General features: G+C 49.8%; 1 protein-coding gene across 1 annotated transcript in view; it reads left to right on the forward strand.

Moving 5' to 3' along the window:
* Positions 1-10,899: 10,899 nt before the first annotated feature.
* CLMP (CXADR like membrane protein) overlaps positions 10,900-24,042 on the forward strand; it is a 98,205-nt gene continuing 85,062 nt past the window's right edge. Inside the window, 1 exon segment of the mRNA XM_072729506.1 lies at positions 10,900-11,069. Coding sequence (XP_072585607.1) covers positions 11,036-11,069 — 34 coding nt within the window. The 5' untranslated portion in view covers positions 10,900-11,035.

The following is a 24,042-nucleotide window of genomic DNA, read 5'->3' on the forward strand; positions in this document are numbered from 1 at the left end:
GTTTTCCACAGCAGCTGCGCCATTTTGTGTCCCCAGCTAGGGTCTTAATCTCTCCACCTCCACGTCCTCATCATCACTTGTTATTTCCTGGTTTTTGTTTGTTTTTTATTTGAGCCATCTTATTGAGTGTGTGGATGGATGATTTTTACACACGTGGTTGTCTAGGTCAGCTTTTTCAGAGGGGTTAAAGAAGGGTCCTAGGGAAACCAGGTTAGCTTCTACTTGACATGCCAGCCCTAAGCCCAGCCAGGAATCTCACAATAGCATTCACAGGTCACCAGAGAAAACATTAGAAATCCTTGGGCACATTCATGACTTGCGTTTAGGGATAAGGAACCAACCCAAAGCACAGAGCCTCCTCGTAGGAATTTCATGTACCTTCACTATGTATGAGAATTTATTATATGATGCATTTATATTGAATAAAGCCCCCCTTCCATAACTAGAAGGTACATGTGAGCACACACGGGCAAGGGTGTGCATCTACATGGATAAAAATGAAGGTGGAGAGTTCCAAGAAGGCTGATATGACCAAGGGGGTCAAGCAGGCTCTTCTTCCAAAGGACTCCAGAATCTTAAGACCTCACTTCATGTCTGTGAGCTTCCTTCTTTATTGTTTATCCACCCCTGCCCACTTCAGAGGGATGAGTTAGAATGTATCTTTAAAGGACTTTGAAGAAAGTGCTCTGTGAGCACAAGATGTAATATCTGATTATGTCCAGAGTTATAATTTCTCCACCTGGCAAGAACTATTGGATTCCTTATAATGTGGTTCAGAATAGAAGCTTGGGGCTGGTGAGTTTGGGACTGGCCACCACATCTGATTCTCCCAACCTTGGCTGTTCAAGTTTTATCTACCTCAAATGCCACCTCCTCCATGAAGCAGTCTCTGATGACTACACAGGACGAAATAATCATTTCCTCCTTTTAAATTCTATAGCACTTCACTTACGTCTATCTCAGGCATAATCTTAGACTGGTGGTTATTTAAGAACACATTAGGGGGGGCCTGGCTGGCTCAGTTGGTAGAGCATGCTGACCCTAATCTCTGGGTTATAAGTCTGAACCCCATGTTGGGTGTAGAGATTACTTAAAACAAACAAACAAACAAACAAAAACAAAGAAAAAAAAATACATTCCCCCTTGAAAGTGGATGCCCCTGAGAGGCAAAACCTCTGGTCTCTGGTTTGCACATAGTATAAAGCAAATGTTTACTGAAAACTCCCTAGCAAACTTCTCTTATGCCTGACCTATCGGCCAGAACTGTGTTACATGACCTTTCCTGGAGCAAGAGAGGCCCGGGAAGTGTTTTGATCTTTTAGCCTCTTTAGTGGAGGTGTGTTGAGAATACTTCCCTTGCATTCATAAGGAACTTAAGAGTTTACAAGGCACTGGCATCCCTATTTTTTTCAGACAAAAAACAAACAAAAACAAAAAAACTAAGACTCAGGTTAAATCATTTGCTCAGGGTAAGAGTAAAGCCAAGTCTGCTGCAGTCCTGGTCTCCTGACGTCCATCACTCCTTGGGCTCTGTCCACTACTCTCCACTGCCTCTCCGAGGGTAGCTTCTGGCCACCGCTGTCCTATTCCTCACCCCTGCTCCTGGGAACGGTATAGTCAGGAGAGACGCCAGACAGAGCAAGAGGCTGCAAGACAGTGACATGTGTCATGTGCTTGGGGGTGTGGTGGCTGGGAAGGTGGGAAGTGTTTCTCCTCCCCCCCCACCCCTGTCCCCTCAGCCTGGCCACCACAGACATCAATCTTGCCACTGAGCAGCTGCGAGCAGCTGTGGACAGCTCTCAGCATCTCAGCCCATGAAAAATATGAGTTCCCCACAGGACACCAGGAGCATATTCAGGTTTCGCATCTCTCGTCCTCACTTTTACACTGTGGGTTTGACAGTCTCATCCACGCCTAGAAAACAAAGAAAGAAAAAAGTCCCAGCTCTTCCCCGGGCCCTATCACACCTGTTTCTGCCAGCAGACACCACGGATTTTTCTGTGCAATTCCTGACCTTTTAGGAAGAGGCTGTGTGGCCATCTTCCAGGCTGCTGGAACCAGAAGGGGGCTGGTCGCTAGGCAACGGGCCTCAAGCTTGGCTCTGCCTCTAACGTGACTGTGACCCTGAGATAGCACATCCCCTGGCAGGGGCTAACTCTGCAAAAGGAAAAAGTTCAACCTAAAGGAACTCTAAGGACCCCATCCAGCTTGGTAGTGGAGGCAGCAGCTGTGCGGAGGGGGAACTAATGGAGGCTTTCAGGCCGGAGCACATCTTTCAGGCCTGAATGAATGAAAAGTACATGAGGGCTCACGCTAGCTGGAGACAGCAAGTCACCATTCCCCAGCTGCAGAGATATGAATTATTTCTGTCTTCTGGCTTGGCAGTTTGCCTTCTCTGCTATGTGCTTACATGTCACAGAGGCAAACATGCTGTCGGATTCTCGGAAAAATCACCCAGGTCTCTGTTTGGCTGCAGAATGAAGCCAGATGTGGGTCTGGTCACCCATGGGATCATAGCAGGCCCGCACAAGACAGTGGTCTAGGAGTCCGATGGGGGCTCTTAGAACTTCCATGCCACCAACTAGCTGTGTGGCCCTAGACGAGATGCTGTTCCTCTCTGAGCTCGTGTCCTTTTCGTAAAATAAACAAGTTAGATGGGATGCCTGTCATACTCCGTTAGAGCCAGCGATCTGAAATTTAGTGCTTAGTCTTATTCTTCTCTCATTTGGTTTCTTTTTTGTTTCTTTTTTTAAAAGATTTTATTTATCTTTTAGAGAAAGAGAGAGCACACAAGGAGGGGGAGCAGCAGGCAGAGGCAGAGGGAGAAGCAGGCTCCCCACTGAGCAGGGAGCCCGATGCAGGGCTTCATCCCAGGACCCCGGGATCATGACCTGAGCAGAAGGCAGATGCTCAACCAACTGAACCCCCCAGGTTCCCCCATTTGGTTTCTTTCTGACAGTTTATCTTAGGGTAATTCTGAGTGTTATTAACCAAAGAAAAACCTTTTGATTCTGATCTCAACTCCGAGATGGGGAATGAAGTGATGGGGAATGGGAAAGCTACAAATATGTTTCCCTTACCCCTTTCGCTGTGTGTTTCGAAGGAAACTGCAGGACTTCTCCCTCCAAGGTAAGTGATGCTATACCCCCGATGCCGAGAGGGGAAAGGAGCGCCAGTAGACCCAGTAACAATGTTGCTGGAGTCGGGGCACTTACTGTGGTATTGATTTTTTTAAATATTTTATTTATTCATGAGAGACCCAGAGAGAGAGAGAGAGAGAGAGAAATTGAGAGAAAGGCAGAGACACGGGGAGAGGGAGAAGCAGGCTCTCTGCAGGGAGCCCCTTTGGGACTCCATCCCTGGACTCCAGGATCATGCCCTGGGCCTAAGGCAGGGCTAACCTATTGAGCCACCCAGGGATCCCCTTAAAAATAAAGTCTTAATGGATGTCTGGGAGGCTCAGTTGGTTAAGCATCTACGTTTGGTTCAGGTCACGATGCCAGGGTCCTGGGATTGAGCCCAGAGTTGGGCTCTCTGCTCAGTGGGGAGTCTGCTTCTCCCTCTGTGCTCTCTTTCTCAAGTAAAAAAATAAATAAATATAAAATAAAATAAAATCTTTTTAAAAATCAGCCTGTCTTCCTCCAAAGTCTGAACTGCCTCTCCAAGGGTGTCACTTTAGCAGAAATTGAAAGTAGGATGTAGGGAGGAGCTGGGAAACCCCAGATTTAGCTGACCTCAGGGAAAAAGATGGCATTAGAGCAGAGACTCTGGCTATAAATCCTTAGGCTCAGCAGCCACACAAACCTCTGTGTGTCATCTTGGTCCTTGATTCCCCTACTGGTCAAGGGACAGGCCTGTGCATCCGGCCTCCTCAGCTGGCCACATGAATCAAAGCTGGGGCTGTCCTCTCATGGTGTGGGATGGAGCAGGGTCCAGGGATCGGCAGCTCTCCCCCACTCCCAGGCCCTCTGTGTGGGGAGAAGAGCTGCTTTCTCTACCTTTGTGAGAACCCCTTATTCCTTAGCCTCCATCGGCTCACAGGGCTCCCCAGACACAGCCTCGGGAAAAGTTATCCAGCTCCGACCCTGTAAGCCAGCTGGGGCCTCGCACTGTCCAGCCATAAAAAGAAGCAGCTCACTGAATGGCCAGGTCAAGAAGTATCCTTGTGAGACAGGAAAGAACATATAAAGATAACCTTGTTTTAGTAGAAAAAGGAAATGAGACAGAAGTTGGCTCCTTCTTACTGCAGGGAATGGAATCCTATGAACTCAACTTACTGCGTTGGAACAAATATTTACTGAGCTTGTGTTATACCCTGGGAGGCGCTTTCCTCATAATCTCATTTCTCCCTCGGAACGGTGTTAGGAAAAGAGGAAAGGAAGGCTGGGTGAAGTCAGGGTGGCCTCCTCGAAGCCACTGGCAACTGAAACTTTCGGCCTCCTAACCCAGGGTACAGCAATTACACCACAAGTGCCTTCTTCTAAATGCTGTCTTGAGCCTGTATCTTCATCCTACAGAACTGGACACAGGTGGATACTGAAGGGACAGACAGATGTGTGGTCTGTTTCCCAGGGGTCCTGTGAGAAGAGACGGCAGCACGGATCTCTTTCCTCACTGAGCTCCCCACCCCTCTGTGTACGGGGCTTCCCCCAGGAGGCCTTCCTTGACATCTCCTACCCTAGGTCCAGGGTCCTGCTCGTGGCTCCACAGCCCCCTGCACTTGCCCCTGCATTTGCCCGTTCAGAGCACTTCTCGCTGCACTTCATGATTATTTCTGTCATCTAGCTTCCGTAACTCACCATAAGCATCTGGAGGGCAAAGGCAACTTTTGCTTGTGCTACGTAGAGTAGATACTTAAAGATTTACTGAATTATTTTAAAGATTTTATTTCTTTATTTGAGAGAGTGTGTGTGTGTGTGCACTAGAGAGGGGAGGGGCAGCGGGAGAGGGAGAAGCAGACTCCCTGTTGAGTAGGGAGCCCCATGTGGGGTTGATCCCAGGGCCCCAGGATCATGACCTGAGCTGAAGGCAGGTGCTTGACCAACTGAGCCACCCAAGCACCCCTTGAATTATTGATTGAAAGAAAAAGTAGAAGGATGGGTGGATGGGGTGATGGGTGGATGGAGGAATGGATGAGTGTGGATGGGTGGATAGATAAATGATGGTTTACCCATCCCTCAAAGTTACCATATCTCAAATGTGTCTTTCCCTTCCTGACAAGTGAACTAACTTGACTTCCTTAGTTTGTTAGCAGTACCATCAAAAGACAGTGAGGTATAAGGGCTTTCAATCTTCTGACTTTACGTCTTGCCTCAGTCACTTACTAACCATGCATGGGACAATAAGCAATTGATTTAATGTCTCCAAACCTTAGTTTCCTTATTGTAATATATTGTGAGGCTTACTGATGATGCTTCTAAGCCCTGGAATATACTAGGAGGTCAATAAACAACTATCTGTCTTAGCATATATATAACAACATATGAGATCGCTTATGTCTCAATGTATGAGATCTTCGATGCCTCTTTTGTCTTCCACCTCCTGTCCTACCCACAATGACCATTGGCTATAATCTGTGTAGTCTTTTTTTTTTTTTTTTAAGATTTTATTTACTTATTTGACACAGAGCACACACAAGCAAGGGGGGAGAAGCAGACTCCCCAATGAGCAGAGAGCTGATGTGGAGCTCAGTCCCAGAACCCTGAGAATATGACCTGAGCTAAGGGCAGATGCTTAACCGATTGAGCCCCCCAGGCATTCCCTGGGTAATCTTTCTTCCAAGCATCTCTTGTGTTCGTTTCACCACCTTCATGTCATTTCTTCATGTGATGTAACAGGTTCTAACTAGTTCCTCTGCTTCAAGTTTTTTGTTTAATGTTTCCTGAACCCCGTGGCAGCTCTAAAATTCCTATACAAAAGAGGTGTAGGGTGGCACTCTTGGCTCCCCATAGAGTCTTAAAGCTTGTCTTGTCTTGAAGCCACATGTGAATATCACTTTTGAAAATATTGAGAGCCGCCTGGGTGGCTCAGTTGATTAAGTATCTGCCTTTGGCTCAAGTCATGGCTCTCAGGGTCCTGAGATCAAGCCCTGCATTGGGCTCCCAGCTCAGTGTGGAGTCTGCTTCTCCCTCTGCCTCTGCCCCTCCCCCTGGTCACTCATGCTCTCTCTCTCTCTCTCAAATAAATAAAATCTAAAAAAGAAAAAATATATATAATACTGAGAAAATGTCAACTGGGGAGAAATTAAAGCACGGGGCAGGGGAGGGAGTCTGATGGATAGGAGAGGGGTGCTAAAACTGTCCACTCTTGGCCAAACCTTGGGGTCACCTCTGGGCAAAAGCTGCCAATTTATATTTCCTAAAGTATGGTTCTTATCAAAGTCCCCTTTGCTTAAATCTTTTCAATGAGTCTGGAGAAGCTGCAGAATAGTTTCCAGAATCTTCTGCCTCATATTCAGGATCCACCATTCTTGCCTCAGGCTAACTGTTCCAGGGCATTTTGCCCCAACTTTTCATTTCATGTATTTCATTTCATTCGATGGCCCCTGAATACACCAAACTATTCCGACCTCTACATCACTGTCCAGAAGTGCCCACCAATAGTCCTCCCCAGGTCCTCTCACCTAATGAGAGTCTATTCAAACCCCACCCCCACCCCAAGGCTTGACTCAAGCCTTGTTCTCCCAAGGAAACTTCACAACCACCCAGCCTACAATGCTTCCTTCTTTCTTGGAATTTGCAGTGCTTCTTACTGTCAGGATAATGGATTCAGGCACTTAACTACATAACTTTCTTGTATTGTTGTTGAGACATTTCACATGTTGACGTTTTCTCTCCCACTGGACAGAGAGATCCATTTAGGGTAAGCACTGCCACATACCACTTTGGATTCCCATGGTGCCCAGCCAGGTCAGTGTGGGATATAGTGTAGGTAGGCAATGGGCTGCTGAGTTGTGAGCCATCCCGAGGCACTCTCCTCTATGGGCCCACAAGGATAACAAAAAAGAGGCTGCAGATAGAGAGACAGTCATCTTTATGGAAGCAAAGACTCTTTCCAAGAAACATATGCCAAATGGTTCTGAGACTCTGGACTTGGGAAAACCGAGTGTTTATGACCTAATCTCAGCCTAGTCAACCCATTTCCTATGCTGATGACTAATGACTTGGAGTGAAGTCTTGTTACCTTTAACTTAAGCGATGTAGCTTTAAACACACACCTGCTTACACCCACACACATCTGTCCTCCTATACATACCAGCCCTCAAGCAGTAAATGGTGTCACCAGGTTCATGAGAAAGGCCACAGTGCTGGGGGAGAGGTGAGGGGGAGTAAAGATGGGGCTTTAGAACTTTTGCAAAAATGTCACCTTTAGAGGGAGGCCTGGGTGGCTCAGTGGTTGAGTATCTGCCTCCAGCTCAGGTCATAATCCCAGGATCCTGGGATCCAGTCCCACATCAGGCTCCCTACAAGGGAGATCAAGCCCCGCATTGGGCTCCCAGCTCAGCGTGAAGTCTGCTTCTCACTCTCTGTCTGCTCTTCCCCCTGCTCACCCATGCTCTCTCTCTCAAATAAATAAATAAAATCTAAAAAAGAAAAAAAGTAATACTGAGAAAATGTCAACTGGGGAGAAATTAAAGCATGGGGCGGGGCCTCCCCTACAGGGAGCCTGCTTCTCCCTCTGCCTATGTTTCTGTGTCTCTCATGAATAAATAAATACAATCTTAAAAAAAAAAAATCTCCTTTAGAAAGAAATCAAAAGGAAGGGTCTGGGTGACAAGTATCCAAGAACTCTTTGTACTATTTTTGCAACTTTTCTGTAAGTCTGAAATTATTCAAAATAATTAATAAAATTTTAAAGCACAAATAACCAAAGTCACCCTCTCTATACATTTTCCTTCCCACCTTCCTCAGCCTTTAAGAATAAACATTTTTCCAACACATTCACATATGATTTATAGCTGTGAATATTTCAACTCCCCCTATTAGGCAAGAAGTATAAAATGGAAAATGAAAATACTCAGAGCTTTTAAATCTTTTATAATATAATAATAATAATATTTTAGGATATTAAATTAGAATATTAAGAGTAGAAGAGAAGGTTTAAAATTTTTTTTTAGGTATTTGAGAAACAGAACGAGAGAGAAAGTACTAGCTGGGAGAAGGAGAGCTCTGGAGAAGTAGACTTCCAGCCGAGCAGGGAGTTGGATGCAGAGCTGATCCTAGGACCCTGATATCATGACCTGAGCTGAAGGTAGACACTTAACCAACTGAGCCACCCAGGTGCCCCAAAGAGTAGGGTTTTGATATTTTGTAACCTGGGGCAAGATATTACTTTTCTTAGGTGATGGTTTCCTCATCTTTAAAACAGAATTAGGGCAGCCCAGGTGGCTCAGCGATTTAGTGCCGCCTTCAGCCCAGGGTGTGATCCTGGAGACCTGGGATCGAGTCCCACATCTGGCTCCCTGCATGGAGCCTGCTTCTCCCTCTACCTGTGTCTCTGCTCTCTCTCTCTCTCTGAGTCTCTCGTAAATAATAAACAAAATCTTTAAATAAATAAATAAAACGGAATTAAAAGTGCCTATCTCTTAGCATTGTTGTAAGAGTTAAATGCAAAGATAAATGTTAAATAATTAATATAATCCCTAGTCTGTAGGTGGTGCCCAGACATACTACTTCCAAATATCAAAAAATTTCAATCACCAAGCTCTATTTACTTTGTGTCCTCACCACCTAAAGAAAGAACCTGGCCCTGAGTAGATGCATAATAAATACTTACTGTAGAAGGGAGGATGAAATGAATAAATGTTCTAATTCTAAAGCAACTTATAGCTGACCCCACAGCCCCTACAACAGCCCCAGTTTTTGCCATCCCTTCTGAGTGACCTCATGAGAGTCCCATACCTCTCTCTTCCACTTCTATGAAATGGGTTGGTTTTCATTAAAACCAGAAAGACTAGAGAGGGCTATACAGCTCCTGGGATCTAAGACCCCTAGAAAGAGGACTGGAAAAAGTGGGGCAAATGTGGGACCCAGCAGCCTGCCAGGCCTGTAGGGGTTCATCCCTCCTACAGCATCCCCACTTCTCAGAGCAATGCCCCAGCTCCCGATTATAGACACAGGTGTGGCTGAAGGTGAGCCCTTTGTCGGGCCTCAGTATGACTGAAGGAGAGGCCACAGCGCCAGGGACATCCGGAGTCTGGGAACCAGAAAGTGCAGGCCCAGGGGTTCTCAGAGCCCAGGACACTGTGCTCCATAGGTGCCTCAGGCAGTGGAGACCTGAGCTTTGGCTGCTGCCCTTTCCTCTTCTGGTCTCCTCCCACCCCAGGCTTCAGGGTTCTCAAGGGCAGACCCCAGCATCCCACCAGAAAGCTCCCGGTACCCCGCCACCCCCCCACACACACACTCCCCTTGGCCCTAGGCCCCTGGAGGGCCCAGAGGCCAGGTCCCTGGAGCCCCAGAGCGTGGCCCAAGCGCAGAGGGAATTCCATGCCTTTGGCCTTTCCTTCCGGAAGGGAGTGAGTGATGCATATTTTGGCCGGCGCCACGTGCCCTGCAGTTTGCTTCAGTGCTTCCCAGTGGACCGTCCCCCTGAGCGCGGCCCTCACGCCCCGGGGTGCAGGCTAGCTTAGCTCTGCCCGCATCTGGATCTGAGGATGGGCGGCTGCTGACAGGCAGAAGGAGAGAGAACGAACGCGAAAGGCCAAGGGAAGGCCAAGGGAAGGCCAGGCAAACGGTGGCTGGGCTGCCAGGACAGGCAGGGAGGCCAGCAGAGCAGGAGCAGACGCTGCTAGGCCGCCTCAGCTGCCCCCTCCACGCCTCGGCATCCTTCTGGTCAGCCTGCGGTTTCCTGTGACAAAACCAGCCAGGGAGCGCAGGGGAGAGGAGAGGAGAGGAGAGGAGAGGAGAGAAGAAAGGAGAAGAGAGGAGAGGAGAGGAGAGGAGAGGAGAGGAGAGGAGGAGCGAGGGGAGAAGGGAGAGGAGGGAGGTGAGAGAGGCCAGAAGAGTGTAAATGGGAGAGAAACGGAGAGAGAGATGGAGGCGGGAGGGAGGGCAGATCCAGAGAGAAGTGGAAGCAGAGAGGGTGAAGGGGGTGGGGGGACGAAAACGAGATGCAGAGGAGAAGCGGAGAGGGACAGAGTGGGCACCGAGGCGGGGAAGCCGGGCAAGGCCTGGGCCCTCGGCCGTGGCAGCGGTGGGGCCGCTCCTCTGCTCCAGCGGGTGCGGACCGGCCCCTGTGCTCCCGGCCCCCTGCCCTCCCCATCCCTGCACTCTCTGCCCCAGCCATCCCAGCCCCCTGCGCTCCCCGCCCCTGCCCTCCCCACCCCTGCGCTCTCTGCCCCTGCCATCCCGGCCCCGGCCCCCGGCCCCTGCCGTCCCCGCCCCTGCACTCCCAGTCCCCCGCGCTCCCGGCCCCCTGCCCTCCCCACCCCTGCGCTCTCTGCCCCAGCCATCCCGGCCCCCTGCGCTCCCCGCCCCTGCCCTCCCCACCCCTGCGCTCCCGGCCCCCTGCCCTCCCGGCGGCGGGCCCAGCGCTGCGAGGGCGAGGGCGGGCGCGGGCGGGGTGCGGGGGGGGGGCGAGGGAGGGGGGGCGAGGGAGGGGCTGCCGGTGGGAGGTGACCATGTGGTTCCAGCTCACTCTTTTTTTTTTTCCCCCCTCTCTCTCTTTCTTCACTTCTTTTTCTTTCCAAACAGGGAAAAGTGTTCCGCGGAGCGGGAGCGCCTTTCCGCCTGGCCCTTCCCTCCGCGACCCTGGTCCCCGCTCCCGTCCGGGCGCGAGCTGCGGGGCGAGCGCTGGAAGCCCCTGGGCGCCGGGGGGCGCGGGGCGGGGGCGCGGGGCGGGGGCGCGGGGCGGGGGCGCGGGGCGGGGGCGCGGGGCGGGGGCGCGGGGCGGGCTCCCGCGCCGGCACATGGCCGCAGCCGCCCCGCGCGCTCCCCGAGGCGCGGCGCCCGGCTCGTCCGAGGTCCGTCGGCTGCGCCCGGCCGCCCCGGAGCCCCGCAGCGGCTGAGCGGGGCCGTGCCCGCGCCCGGGCGCCGGGATGCGCGTCCTCCTCGTCGTCCTGCTCTGGCGAGGTGAGTGCTCGGGGCGGGGGAGCCCGCAGCCCCCCGGAGGGCGCTCCGCGGGCGCACATCTGGCGGGGGCCCGCCCGGTCGGCCGGGGGCGCGCCTCGCACAGCTGGGCCCGGGGGCGGCCGCGGGCTGCGGCTGGTTCCCGGCGGAGTTTGGCCGCGACCGGTCCGAGGTGGAGGGCTTGGGCTTGGGCTTGGGCTTGGGCTTGGGCTTGGGCTGGGGCTGGGCGGGGGGTGGTTGGGGTTTGGTTTCGGGAGTATCTCCGGGGCAGGCGGGAGAACTGGGGGAGGGAGGAAGGTTTCTTCTGGAATTTCTGTGCCAGGTTCCTGGGGGTGGGGGGGGGGAGCTTTTTTGTTTCAAACAGGCGCCTCGAGGGCTCAGATTAGAAACAGATGTGTTGGAGGGGAGGCGCAGGGGATGGAGGAAGCGGCGGGGGAGACGAAAGGTGGAGAGGGACAAGGCAGGACCGGGGAGATGCCCCCGCGAGGGCCAGAAGACCGGTGGGGAGCTCGAGAGGAAAGAGGAGAGAAGGGGAATATGAAGCAGAAGCGCAGGACGGGGGAGATGGGGCTGCAGAGGGTCAGAAAGAAGGAAGAAAATGGAGTGGAAGGGAAGAAAGAGAGGTTCCGGGGCAGAGAGGAGACTCTCGGGGTGTCCACCTGGGTGTGAGAGAGGCCCTGCGGCACATTCTCACCTGGGCGGGAAGCAGGCAGGTTTGCAGGACAGGGCAGGACAGCAGTTGCACCAAGGATGTGTGTGGACAAGAACTGACAGGAGGACCCGGAGCATCCGAGGCCCGGGGGCCCTGGGGGCCTGGGGGCGGGGCAGGAGAGCCCAAGAAAAACCGTGACAGGCGTTGGGCCGTGTGCGGGCTCCCCACCCCCAACCCCAGGCCGAAAAGTTAGCCCCGGGTTCAGAAAACCCAGGAGCCCGCTGGGTGTAGTAGAGTGCACGCTGCCCAGGGCACCAGACCTCCTGACCACGAGTCCTGGTTTCCAGCTGCCCAGCTGGGTGATCACGGACAGCTCACCACCCAGGGCTTCGGTTTCCATAGCTCGAAACAAGCAAATTAGATGGTTCCCAGATCCCTTGTAAGCTCTGACAGCCTAAAACACCAGGGGTGTGCGGGGGGCCTGATGTCTAGAAAAATCCCCACACCAAAGTGAAGAAGCAACTAAAAAGCCACCCTGAAGTGGATTTCTAGAGCTCTCTCTCTCTTTTGTTCTTAAGCTTACAAACCGACTAGGCCCCAAGGGCGCCTTTCTAGTCCAGCCTCAGGTCAGCAGTCACCCGGGTGGAGGAATAAAACCGGTGGATTAGCCTCAGCTGTCACTCAGGTGGGGCAGGTGGGCAGCCGCTACCTTCTCAGCTCCTTCAGATACTGGCCGAGAATTGCCAGACTGCCCCTGTGCACAGCTGGCATAGCTGGGTGGCACCTTTGTCACCTTTCCTGGCCTCCACCCCGAAGCTGTGAATCACCAGATGTTCACTGGACTCAAAAGTTCAGAAACGCACCCCCACCCCCTTTACTAAAAACAGCTGGGATTCTTTAAGTACTTCTGCTGAGCACTTGATATGAACTGTCTTGTTGAGTCATTTCTCCCTCACGCCGGTCCTATTGGCTGCGCACTGTTGTTTGCCCCGTTGTACAGCTGAAGGAGTCAAGGTGTAAAGAGGTCAGGTAACTTGCTTGAGGCCATAAGCTCCTAATGAACAGAGATGGGATTTGAATGTAGGTTGTTTGCCTTGAGAGGGTGCTCGCTAAAGCGCCCCATGTACAGCCTTCTGTCCCTACGGAAGGACTTAAAGGTGTTCCTTGGAGTGGCATCCGGTGTAGCCCTCTTCGCCAAGGGTGAGAGGTCAAGGTGAACCTGCCCTGAAGGAGGGGTCTGGGCAAGGGATAGAAAGCTCAGCGAAAGGAGTTTGAACCCCTGCTCTATACCAGGGGTATAGTGGAAAGTGACAAGTGGAAAGTGACAAGTGACTTTGTCCCCCATGGTCAGTTGAAATTAACTGGCCGGCCTTGCTAATAGTCATCCTCTTGGTTCATGAGAAAGAGGAACTGGCGAGACAGCATCAAAAGATGTCATTGGAAAAAAAGATGTCATTGGTTCACCGTCCCTTCTTTACTGACTGCCTGCTGTGGGTGACCGTTCCTGTGGTGAGAAAACAAATCTGTTGGGCTGATGGTCTCTTTATCATAGAAGCTGCCTCTCACGATTCCTTTGTTGATTCTGTCCTTATAAAATGAGAGCAAACGACAGGCGACAGGCCATGTGGAAGAGAAAAAGGAGAGCACAGACTTAGCTTTCTGTGCAACTGGATGTTTGTCACTCACACCCACTATTCAGCTTTTGCCACATCTGTGTTCTTTGTCAGACATGCTCAGACTCCTGCCATCCGAGTTCAAGTGAAAAGTCACAGAGTCCATAAGCTGAAGGGTCCGGACAAGGGACAAGGCAGGAGACCTGAGGTGATGTTGGTGATCCAGAGATCACCCATGGAGGGAGAAACCCTGGAAGGGACCCCTCTATTCCTGACATTCCTTCCTGGGTTGGAAGGCCCCGGGGAAGCACTCCTGTGGGTGGGATGGACCTTATTTGCTGAGCGGTTTTGAGCCCTGGTATGCCTGGCACTCTAGGGAAGCCAGAAAGAAAAGCCTCAGAGTTGCCTGAATCCTAAAATCGGCTACTGGTCCCTTAAAGGGACAGTTCCAGGGCTGCTTATGATCACTGCTGGCATGATCTCTGGCCTCTTTTTTTTTTTTTTCTAGAGAATGCACAGTGCTGAAGGGGAGAAGGGGAGTTGGGAGGGCTCAGTGTTCATAATCTGAGCACGGGTGGACCCGTTGACCTCATGCTTTCTGGACCTGCCAGTGAATGAAATCAAATGCCACACCTCTCTGATGTGAATGAACTGAGTAATGTTCTGAGCTCCTTGGAGGAGAGAGAAGGGATACTTCACAGGCTCCCCCGGCCTCAGCCCCTCCTCTGACCCCTTGCCTTTTCCCCCCACCACCCCACCTTGATACTCAGGTCCTCATTTCATCTTAAGTTCTCACTTGGACTCCTATGATGGCCACCATATTGGCCTCCTGCCTGAACCCCCTTTTCTACCCTGGACTTTAGAATCTGGCAAACTCTCTGGGTTCTTGTTCTGACTCTCTTGTCCCTAAAACACAGGTAAGGAGATCTTTCATTTAAAATTTCTATGATTCTAAAAAATAATTTAAAAAATAAATAAATACAATTTCTATAATTCTATGACCTTAGTCTCTTCCTTCATAAACCTTTGGAAATCTCCATTGTTTATGACTTTGAGTACAAACACTTCATTCTCCTGTTAAAGATGTGACACAGTGTCATTCACAACTCTGTTCCTCCCACTCCAGGCAACTCTGCAGGGAATTGAGATTCTTTCCTGTGCCCTAAACATGCCCCATGTTTCCTTCCGTTTCTATGCTTCTGTTTATGATAGTCTCTCCACCAAAGATGCCCTCTTACTCTTCACCCTGAAGATCAAAATCATGCTCACACTCCAGATCTCACCCCAAATACCACTTCCTCCATATGCCTATGCACGATTTCCCCCAATCAGGATATACTTTCCTTCTTTTGAGTCACAGTAGCCTTTCTGTTACATAGCTTTGCGTGATGGTGATCCAAATGCTCATCTAATGGCCCAGTGAGAGCCTAAGCTCCATGCAGACAGAGTAGTGTCTCATTCATCTGTGTGCCACTTTCAGTACCTTGCATAGACTCAAAGCTGTGGGCCAATTGTTAAAATATTCAGATTTTTTAAACATTTGGAATGTTTAAAAGGTCAAGAGGCAAAGGATTAGGAGGATTGCTACTCTATGGAATGACACAACTGTAAGGATCCCAGTTGTGGGTTGTTGTTTTTTTGTTTTTTTGTTTTTTAAGATTTATTTATTTACTTGAGAGAGAGTGCACTAGTGGGAGGGGCAGAGGGAGAGGGAGAGGGACTCTTAAGGTCAAGAGGCAAAGGATTAGGAGGATTGCTACTCTATGGAATGACACAACTGTAAGGATCCCAGTTGTGGGTTGTTGTTTTTTTGTTTTTTTGTTTTTTAAGATTTATTTATTTACTTGAGAGAGAGTGCACTAGTGGGAGGGGCAGAGGGAGAGGGAGAGGAACTCTCAGGCGTACTCCATGCTGAGTGTGGTGCCTTACATGGGGCTTGATCTCATAATGCTGAGATCACAACCGGAGCCAAAACCAAGAGATGGACGTTCAGCCGTCTGTTCACTCAGACGCTCCACACATAGCCTAGTTTTAACTCAACTTTCTTTTGGGCTTTCTTGTCCATTTATACAAATAGGACCAGTACCTTTTTTTTTTTTTTTTTAAATTTATGATAGTCACAGAGAGAGAGAGAGGGAGAGAGGCAGAGACATAGGCAGAGGGAGAAGCAGGCTCCATGCACCGGGAGCCCGACGTGGGATTCGATCCCGGGTCTCCAGGATCGCGCCCTGGGCCAAAGGCAGGCGCCAAACCACTGCGCCACCCAGGGATCCCTGGGACCAGTACCTTTTAAAAAAAAAATTATATATAGAACATTACATGCACAGGGACCAGATAATATATTTCTTACACAAACTTATTTTGTTATAGGAAGGACATTAGTACGAGATTCACGATAGATTTCTTCATTGAAATTTCTGCCAGGATGGGAAGGAGCTTTGTTTCCCAGAAAAGGAATTTGAGGAAGGCTTGACTGCATGGTCCGTTGGTCTGTAGTTCAATGACAGGTCTCAGTAGGATTCCATGCCCTGCCTTCATCTTCCCACATTAATGATGATGGCCATAACAATGATACATTCCTCCAGTAGGCTCCTGTCTTGTCTCATCCTATTTTTGTCTTGTACTCAGCTGGGCAGTATATACATGAGTGTATTTCATGAATGTACCTAGTGGTAATGAACTAGATAGACATTTTTAAAAGGTGGAGCCAAAGATTGTCAGAACTGGGAGAAGCTAAGAGACTGTCTAAAAATGGAAAGTTCTTCTTTTTTTAAATTTTATTTATTTATTTGAGATAGCATGAACATGAACGGGGTATGGACAGGTGGCAAAGGGAAAAACAGACTGTCCACTGAACAGGGATCCCAATGTGGGGCTTGATCCCAGGACCCCGGGATCATGACCTGAGCTGAAGGCAGATGCTTAACTGACTGAACCACCCAGGCATCCCTAAAAATCAAAGATTCTTAAAATTTGGAATCTCAGACCCCACTGAGAATTTGATGAAAACCACAAAACTGCTTAGAAAAAGACACATATACGTTGAATTTTGTCGAAACTTCTAGGGATTCATTGATCTCCTGATGCCCTTCCTATCAAGTGAATCCTTTATCTAAACCTATCCCCCTCCTTTTTTTTTTTTTTTTTGAAGATTTTATTTATTCATGAGAGACATAGAGAGAGAGAGAGGCAGAGAAATGGGCAGAGGGAGAAGCAGGCTCCATGCAGGGAGCCCGATGTGGAACTTGATCCTGAAACTCCGGGATCACACCCTGAGCCAAAGGCAGATGCTCAACTGCTGGGCCACCCAGGCATCCCAAAACCTATTCCTATTTTTATGATGAAGAAACCAAAGTTCAGAGAGACTTGGCTAAAGTTAAACAGCTAGGTTCATAGAAGGGCCATGACTAGAACCCAAATTCCATAATCTGTCCTATCTCACATTCTTGAACTAGAAAAGTCTCTCCTTCCTTTTCAGCTCGTATAGTCAAACTTCAAGATCACAATTGCTCTTCAGATGCTCCAGTTAAATGAGCTAAATGCTGAATAATTGGCATTGGTTTTTATGTTGAGAAATTGCCTGAAAAATAGGGCAGATGTCGTAACATTTCAAGTTAGCCATCCTAAGTGGAAATCCTGGAAACTTCTGCAGTGTCTTGTAGAATGTCTGCTGTATTCTGGAAAAAGGATTATACCCAAAGTTCCAAAGGGGTGTGTGTGTGTGTGTGTGTGTGTGTGTGTATAAGGAATAGAATGGGAAACCAATAGCTCTAGCTACTTCATAATTTTCCTAGGTTATTCTGGGAAAGTCCTACCACTCTGAGCTTCAGTTTCTTTTTTTTAAGGTTTTATTCATTTGTTCATGAGAGACACACAGAGAGAGGCAGAGGCACAGGCAGAGGGAGGAGCAGGCTTCATGCAGGGAGCCTGATGTGGAACTCAATTCCAGGACCCCAGGATCACACCTTGAGCCGAGGGCAGACACTCAACCGCTGAGCCACCCAGGTGTCCCATGAGCCTCAATTTCTTTTGCTGTAAAATGAGATTATTAGATTAAGGTTATCTCAGTTTCCTTATACCACTAACATTGTCTGATTTTTTTTAAATTCTGAGAATTTTCTGGTTGGTCTAGATGTGGTAGTGTTTAGGAACATGTGGGTAAGCATGGCAGTATCTGATTCTTTTCAGTTTCCTTATACCACTAACATTGTCTGATTTTTTTTTAAATTCTGAGAATTTTCTGGTTGGTCTAGATGTGGTAGTGTTTAGGAACATGTGGGTAAGCATGGCAGTATCTGATTCTTTTCAGGCACTGTCCACTCATGGCAATTGGTTGCATATGATTATAAATCTAGAGGGGCCAGCTACCTAATGTGAAGAGAGCAGTAGTGGGACTGTACTGTAGCACTGTTAGCCAGGGAGCATCATTTCAGGTCATGGTAGATGATCAGCGACCTATTTCCCAAGTTTAGTAACTGAAATATTCACCTAAAGGACCTCATCCTAAGCAGAGTTACCTATAAAACAGGCCCAAGCATGGACACCTGGCTAGACTTCTGGGTAGAGGGTCTAATGAAGCTCTTTGCAAGTGTTAAGCATTTCCCCTCAATTTTTAAAATTAAGGCATAATTCACAGATAATAAGGTATACCTATTAAGTGTGTGGTTTAATGGGTTCCTTGCATGGTTTGAACTTTTGGTTGGGTTTTGAAATATGAATTGGGTATTATTAGGTTACTTACAGTATCTGAGAGAGGATTATATGAGTAGGATTATTATGACAGTAGAATTCATGTCTAACATTTGTACAGGGTTCAGCAATTTACAAAGTATATTAACATACTTTACCTCATCTTTAAATCACTCTTTGAGGGTAAATGTCATTGTTACGCCATTTTTCAGATAAATAAACTGAGGCTTAGAGAAACCGAGTAAGTGTTTCAAGATTACCCTGTTAGTAAACAGCTAAGCCAGGACACGAACCTAGCACCTCAGATTCCAAAGACCATCTGCTTTTCGCTTACCAGGAGGGACATAGTTCTTCTGAAATCAAGGCTTCTGTGTTACCAAGAAGCAGAGGCTTTGTATGTAGGATGCCAAACAATAAATCCCACAGTGGAAAATTCAGTGAGAACATTTATCACCTACCCCCTTTCTGCTATCTCATTCAAATGGTTCATCTGGTTTGTTTGGGTTAAGGATTCCTGCATCTATCCTTACAGGGATTACTAGCTCTTCTGATTAATCAGAAGGCTCTGGTAGTAATCAAGGTTATTGTGGACACCTTGCCCTGCTGGGGGGGTTAGGTTCATTAGCTATCCTAATTAGTATACCATCCTGAGCCTGTGGGTGGTGATGGTGTAGGTTTGGGTATGACTTGCCCTTTATGTTGCTCTTGTAGTTAAATTCCTGTTTCCACCAGTTTTGACTCCTTTGCTCCCCCCTCCCCAAAAAAAGAATGCAGACTGTACCCCTCAAAAAAAATCTAGTTATCTGAACTTCCTAACTGTCTGGATTCTGGAAAAAAACAAAGTTTATTTCCTTTGGCACCATATAGACCAAAGTGGGAAGGAATGCTGAAATCAAACAACCTTTATTTTGTTAGTGACAGTCAGCCGGGTCGCTGGGTGTCTAGCGTCAGCCAGAGTCTGGCGGTGATAAGATTGAAGGCTGCTTCGTTTCAGTAGAAATCGAGGGAGAAAGCGGTTTCCTTTGTGCCTATGGGGAAGGGAAAAGGGGGCAGCCATCCTCAGAATGGGTCCCCAGTCAGTGGGGAATATGGGGGAGGCTTTTCTGAAGTGAGGCCGCAAGGGGGATCTGGAGAGGTCAGGTCAGAAAAGCAACAGGAGAGAAGAAGGAAGAACTAGAAATGGCAGAGAATGAAGAGCCAAGCCAAACCATGGAGCTCTTGGCCTTCACCGAGCAGCTTCTCCGAGCTCATGCTGCCTCATGGATGGCATTGGCTGCTCCTTGGCCTCCCTTCCACATTTACACAATTTTGACTTCCTCCACAGGCTCTCACAGAACAGTTGTGGAAGGGAGGCTCCTTGTCTGCTTCAGGCCCCTACTAGGCTCCCAGGTCACACGAAAGGTGCCATTTCTACCATCTCAGAACTCAGCCCAGGCGACGTGTGCCTGAACAAGGAATTACAGATAAATGAAAGTGCTAGTAGCATCCAGGAAAGTACCAAGATTTCTAGGAGTCCCAAGGAGGAAGGAACTTAATTTTGAGCTGTCTTGTGGAAATAGGGTATTTCTTATCTGTGGGTCTTCAGGGACTGGGCCTGATATTCTTGTGTCCCTCACGGCACTTGCACATCGTGAGGCTGGTGCTAAATAAACAGCTGGTGGCTTGCTGGCTCACCCCCCATCATCATCAGAAAGGATATTTAAGCGGTGTGTGTCCTTGGCATTCAGCCAGATGCTTCCTGGAGGGATTGAACCTCCTAATGTCCTTGCCTTTTGAAAATTATGGTCTCCTTCTTTATCACCACCTGCCAACGACATAGCTACCTCTGCTTCTGCATCCCTCCGGGGATATTAAAAAAAAAAGAAAGAAAGAAAAAGAGAAAGATATATTGATGAATTTGAATCTCTTAATTTAGGATGGTGGTCTGCTCCCCCAGGGTTGTCATTGATATTTGTCTACATGGAGAGCAAATGGGATCAAGCCAAGAAGGACTTTATTGTTCCAAAAGAAATCCATTGTATTGAGCAGAGACTCGGCCCCCGCCGCCGTCGTCTTCCTTTTCTTGGCGGGAGGGCGGGGAAATCAAATCTCAGAGGGGGAAATTGCTTTGTGACTTCATTGTTTAAATTTAGGCTTGGGTTGGTCGGCATCGTTCAGACTTGGAGCAATGAGCCTCTAACCCAGCCTCTGTCACTTTTCATTACTTCCAGTGACAGTTCCAATTATTTCCAATCATTCTTCAAGGGAAGAGCAGGGGAGGCTTCCGTGGGGACCAGCAGTGGAGCAACTTCTGTAGGGGCCCAGGCCCCGGGGCCCTGAGACCCCAGCGTGGAAGTGCCTGGATGCCACTTGGGGATCACGTGACCTGCCCCCATCCTGCCCCCGCTTTTCTCCCCAGTCCCTGCGTCTGACACCAATGGCATAGGTTTGTTGTGACAATGAACGAGGTAATGCATATAAAGGATTTCAACACCCTGCCTGGCACAGAGTAAACGAATGGCTGTGGTTAGGACCCCGGCTGTCCCTGCTGGGAGAGGGTCCCCTGCTGGGGATTGGGACGACGCGGGGATCTTCTGCCCCAAGTCAGTGGTCGCCAGGCCAGCCAGGCCAGCCTTGGGAGCTTCAGCCACGACCGCTCCTCCACCCTGCACACAGGTTACTAGCTGTCCTTCGGGGAATGTCGCCCTGCTCCAGGGCCCCAAGAGGTGCACAGAACCCACCTGAGCCCCGACTGGCTGCCTGCCACTGGTCTGGGAGGGGAACGTTTTGTGTCTCTTGGCCCTGGGCAAGAGGTGCCCTCCTTACCCCGCTGGGCAGACAGTCTGCAGGCCACTGGGACCCGTGCCGCAGTGTGCACGCCTTTCCCAGGCCCTGCCCTCCCTGCTGCATGCTCCCGAAAGCCCGTGCCAACCCGGGGCTGCCCCGGCTGGGCAAGCACCCTGTGCCTCATTGCTGCTCTCGGTGCCGGGTCATGTTTTATTGAGCATCTACTGTATCCTCGGCATCGTGGAGGGACTTTCCAATGAGTGATTTCTTATATCCTCATAACAACCCGGGAAGCAGGAATGACCCCATTCTACAGGTCAGAAAGTGGAGACTTAAGAGGTCAGGGGTTCTGTCCTATGTTCTGTCTGCCTCCTGCCTCTGCACTGATCTGGGGAAGATGGGAGCACAGAGACAGGCGGGTGGCACCCAGGCGAGTGGCGACGCACAGGCGGGACACCACTTGGGGACCCAGGTGTGCCCTGCCTTTGAGTGTCTTTGAGGACGTGGCCTTAGAAGGAGGCGTAAGTCCCTGCATTCTCCACTTTTCAGGCAGTCATTTGTCCCGACCAAAATTAGACTGCAGTGTGCCCAACACCCACATTCAAGACGTGTTGAGTTCTATTTCCTTTTTAAATTTGGGAGGACAGGAAAACCTCAAGGTGAGAAGGAAAATGTCTGTTTTTTCCACTGACCCGAACAGCAGAGAGGGTGACATCCCTCCTCATTAAACAGGGCGAAGCCGAGTGTCCCAGATTTCTGCAGACCTAGAATTCCTGCTCAGAATGATCCTGGGGCCAGGCAGGTAGAGTCTGGGTTTCCAGCCGGGGCCTGCTCTCCATCTGCTTCCCTCTGGTGGAGTTCCATGCCCCGGCTGCTCCGGCCAAGAGCCACGACGACGTGTGGCAGCCTCCTGCCTTCCCCTCTCCACCCGCAAAGGAGGAGCGGAGGAAACGGGGCCACCTCTCCGCAGCCACCCTCTCTGCTCCACTGCCTCTCACTCCCTGTGCCTGGAGTCCTGCAGCTTCCCAGGCCCTGAGCAATCCAGCGACAGTCCCTCCCATGCCTGCCACCTTAGCCTGACCTTCCCCTCGCTCTTTCTCTCTCATTTTGGGCCTGGTGTGTCCTGCTCTCAGATCTGGCATGGAACGACCGAGAGGCACAGAGAGAGAGAGAGACAGTTATAGAGAGATGAGACAGAGGGAGAGCCAGAAAGAGAAACACAGAGATAGATGCAGAGAGAAGGACAGAAGGAGAAAGAGAGATGAACAGAGGCAGGCAGAGACATAGAAAGACAAAAAGGACACAGAGAGACAGAGAGAGAGACACACACACACACACACAGAGAAAGAGACGACACAAGTGTGCACTCTGTAAAGCTCATCTTTGGTGTGGACTTTCCCTTTCTGTCCTGCATCCCACGTGCCCACATTCACACCCACACTCTCTGCAAAGAAGCCTCCCTGAAAGGGGGGTGCTTTGCCCCCCTATCAGCACCCACCTACCTTTTAAGACCACAGGCTGCACCATCTTGTCATCCGCAAAGGCTCCCCTGATGGTCCCAGGCAGAGAGTGCGGCCCGCCCTCTGGAATCCCATGGCACCTTGTTGCTCCTGTTGCAATAGCTAGGCCACATCATGCAATGGTCTGGGGTTCTCTGTCGGTGCCGTGGGACTGCAAGCAGGGGATAGTATCGTACTGTCTGTGATACCAAGCCCAGGGGCTGGCACTCAGTAGGTACTTGGAAAAACAGGTGAATGAGTGAACAAACTTAGGAATGAAAAAGTTAATGAATGTAAAATGAAGCTTATAAAAGTAAAGATGTGAACTTTTCCCAGAGTACCTTTTTTTTTTTTTTTTAAGGATTTTATTTATTTATTCATGAGAGACACCAAGAGACACAGAGGGAGAGGCAGGCTCCCTTCGGGGAGCCCGATGTGGGACTCAATCCCAGAACCCTGGGATCATGACCTGAGAGGAAGGCCGATGCTCAACCCCTGAGCCAACCAGGTGCCCCTCCTAGGGTATCATCAAAAAGACCCCAGCGAGTGCTCGCTTTGGCAGCACACAGAGTAAAAAACACCCCAGCAAGGAAGTGGTCATCGTGGGCAGGGAACAGAAGATGGTGGAAGTGTTTGCAGGTAGAGAGGCCTGTCCAGCGTGCCTCGAAGTCCTACCCCCTGGGAGGCCGACCACGACCACACTGAGCTGCTCCCTGGAGGGCCTACACTCTCTCTCTAAGGGGATGGTGAGCAGGTCCACAGGTGGGAGGTGGCAAGACACCCTGAAAACCCTCTGCTTTACATCTCGTGGTGGGAAGCCTGTAGTCGTTCGGGCCTTCTACACTTTGGTGATTTATTTTCCATGTACTGTAATAATTTGGGGAACACGTGGCTTTTCCTTCCAGCATAATCTGAACTTTTAGCTTCATTAGCGGAGAAAGCCAACCCAGCCATGCTGACCGGCTCATTTCCTGGCCCTTTCTAGGCCCTCTGGGGGTCAATGGCTCTTTCTGGGGCACATAGAGTTGAAAGTCCTCCTTTTCTTTCCTTTCTCCTCTATCTTGGTGGATTTACCCCACGCATCACTAGCCAGCATGGCATCTATCACTAAGTCATGGCGAGCAGAAGAAACACAAGTCAGTCAATGATCACAGAAAGCACTGTGGGATTTTAAAGATATTTTTATTTCATTTGTTTTGTTTTGTTCTAACTTTATTTTATTTTATTTCCAGGCTTAGTGCTTTCACATGTTAGCTCTCCATGACGGCGTCATGAGGCAGATAGTGTCAGCCTCCGTTTTATAGAAAAGGATCAGAGGTTAAGAAGTTTTCCCTAGTTAGTAGCAGAACCAGAACAAGAAACCAATTCTCCTGGCCCCCCAATCATTGCCCATCCCACTCCTCCGCAGGCCTGGGAGCTCCAGCATCCCGCAGCACTCAGCGGTCCTGTTCACTGCTCCCGCCCTGTCCTTGGTTGTCCGCTAGCCACCAAAGCTCATCGAGTGTGCAGAGTGGAACATCGTTGCTAGATATGGCTATCTACTCTGGGAAGGTTTATGATTTAATATGTATGGTGACCGACCATCCTGATTTGTCCAAGACTGAGGGGTTTCTCAGGACTCAGAGTGCAGGATTTTTAGCACCAAACCATGAAGGTTCTGAGAAAGCCAGTCTACTGGTCAACCATCTCACTACTCAGAGTCTGGTGGTCGGACTAGCAGCAGTTTTCTCTCAGGGGGCTGGTTAGACAGGCAGTGT

Source organism: Vulpes vulpes, chromosome 12 (genome assembly GCF_048418805.1).
Source record: "Vulpes vulpes isolate BD-2025 chromosome 12, VulVul3, whole genome shotgun sequence".
Classification (NCBI taxonomy): domain Eukaryota; kingdom Metazoa; phylum Chordata; class Mammalia; order Carnivora; family Canidae; genus Vulpes; species Vulpes vulpes.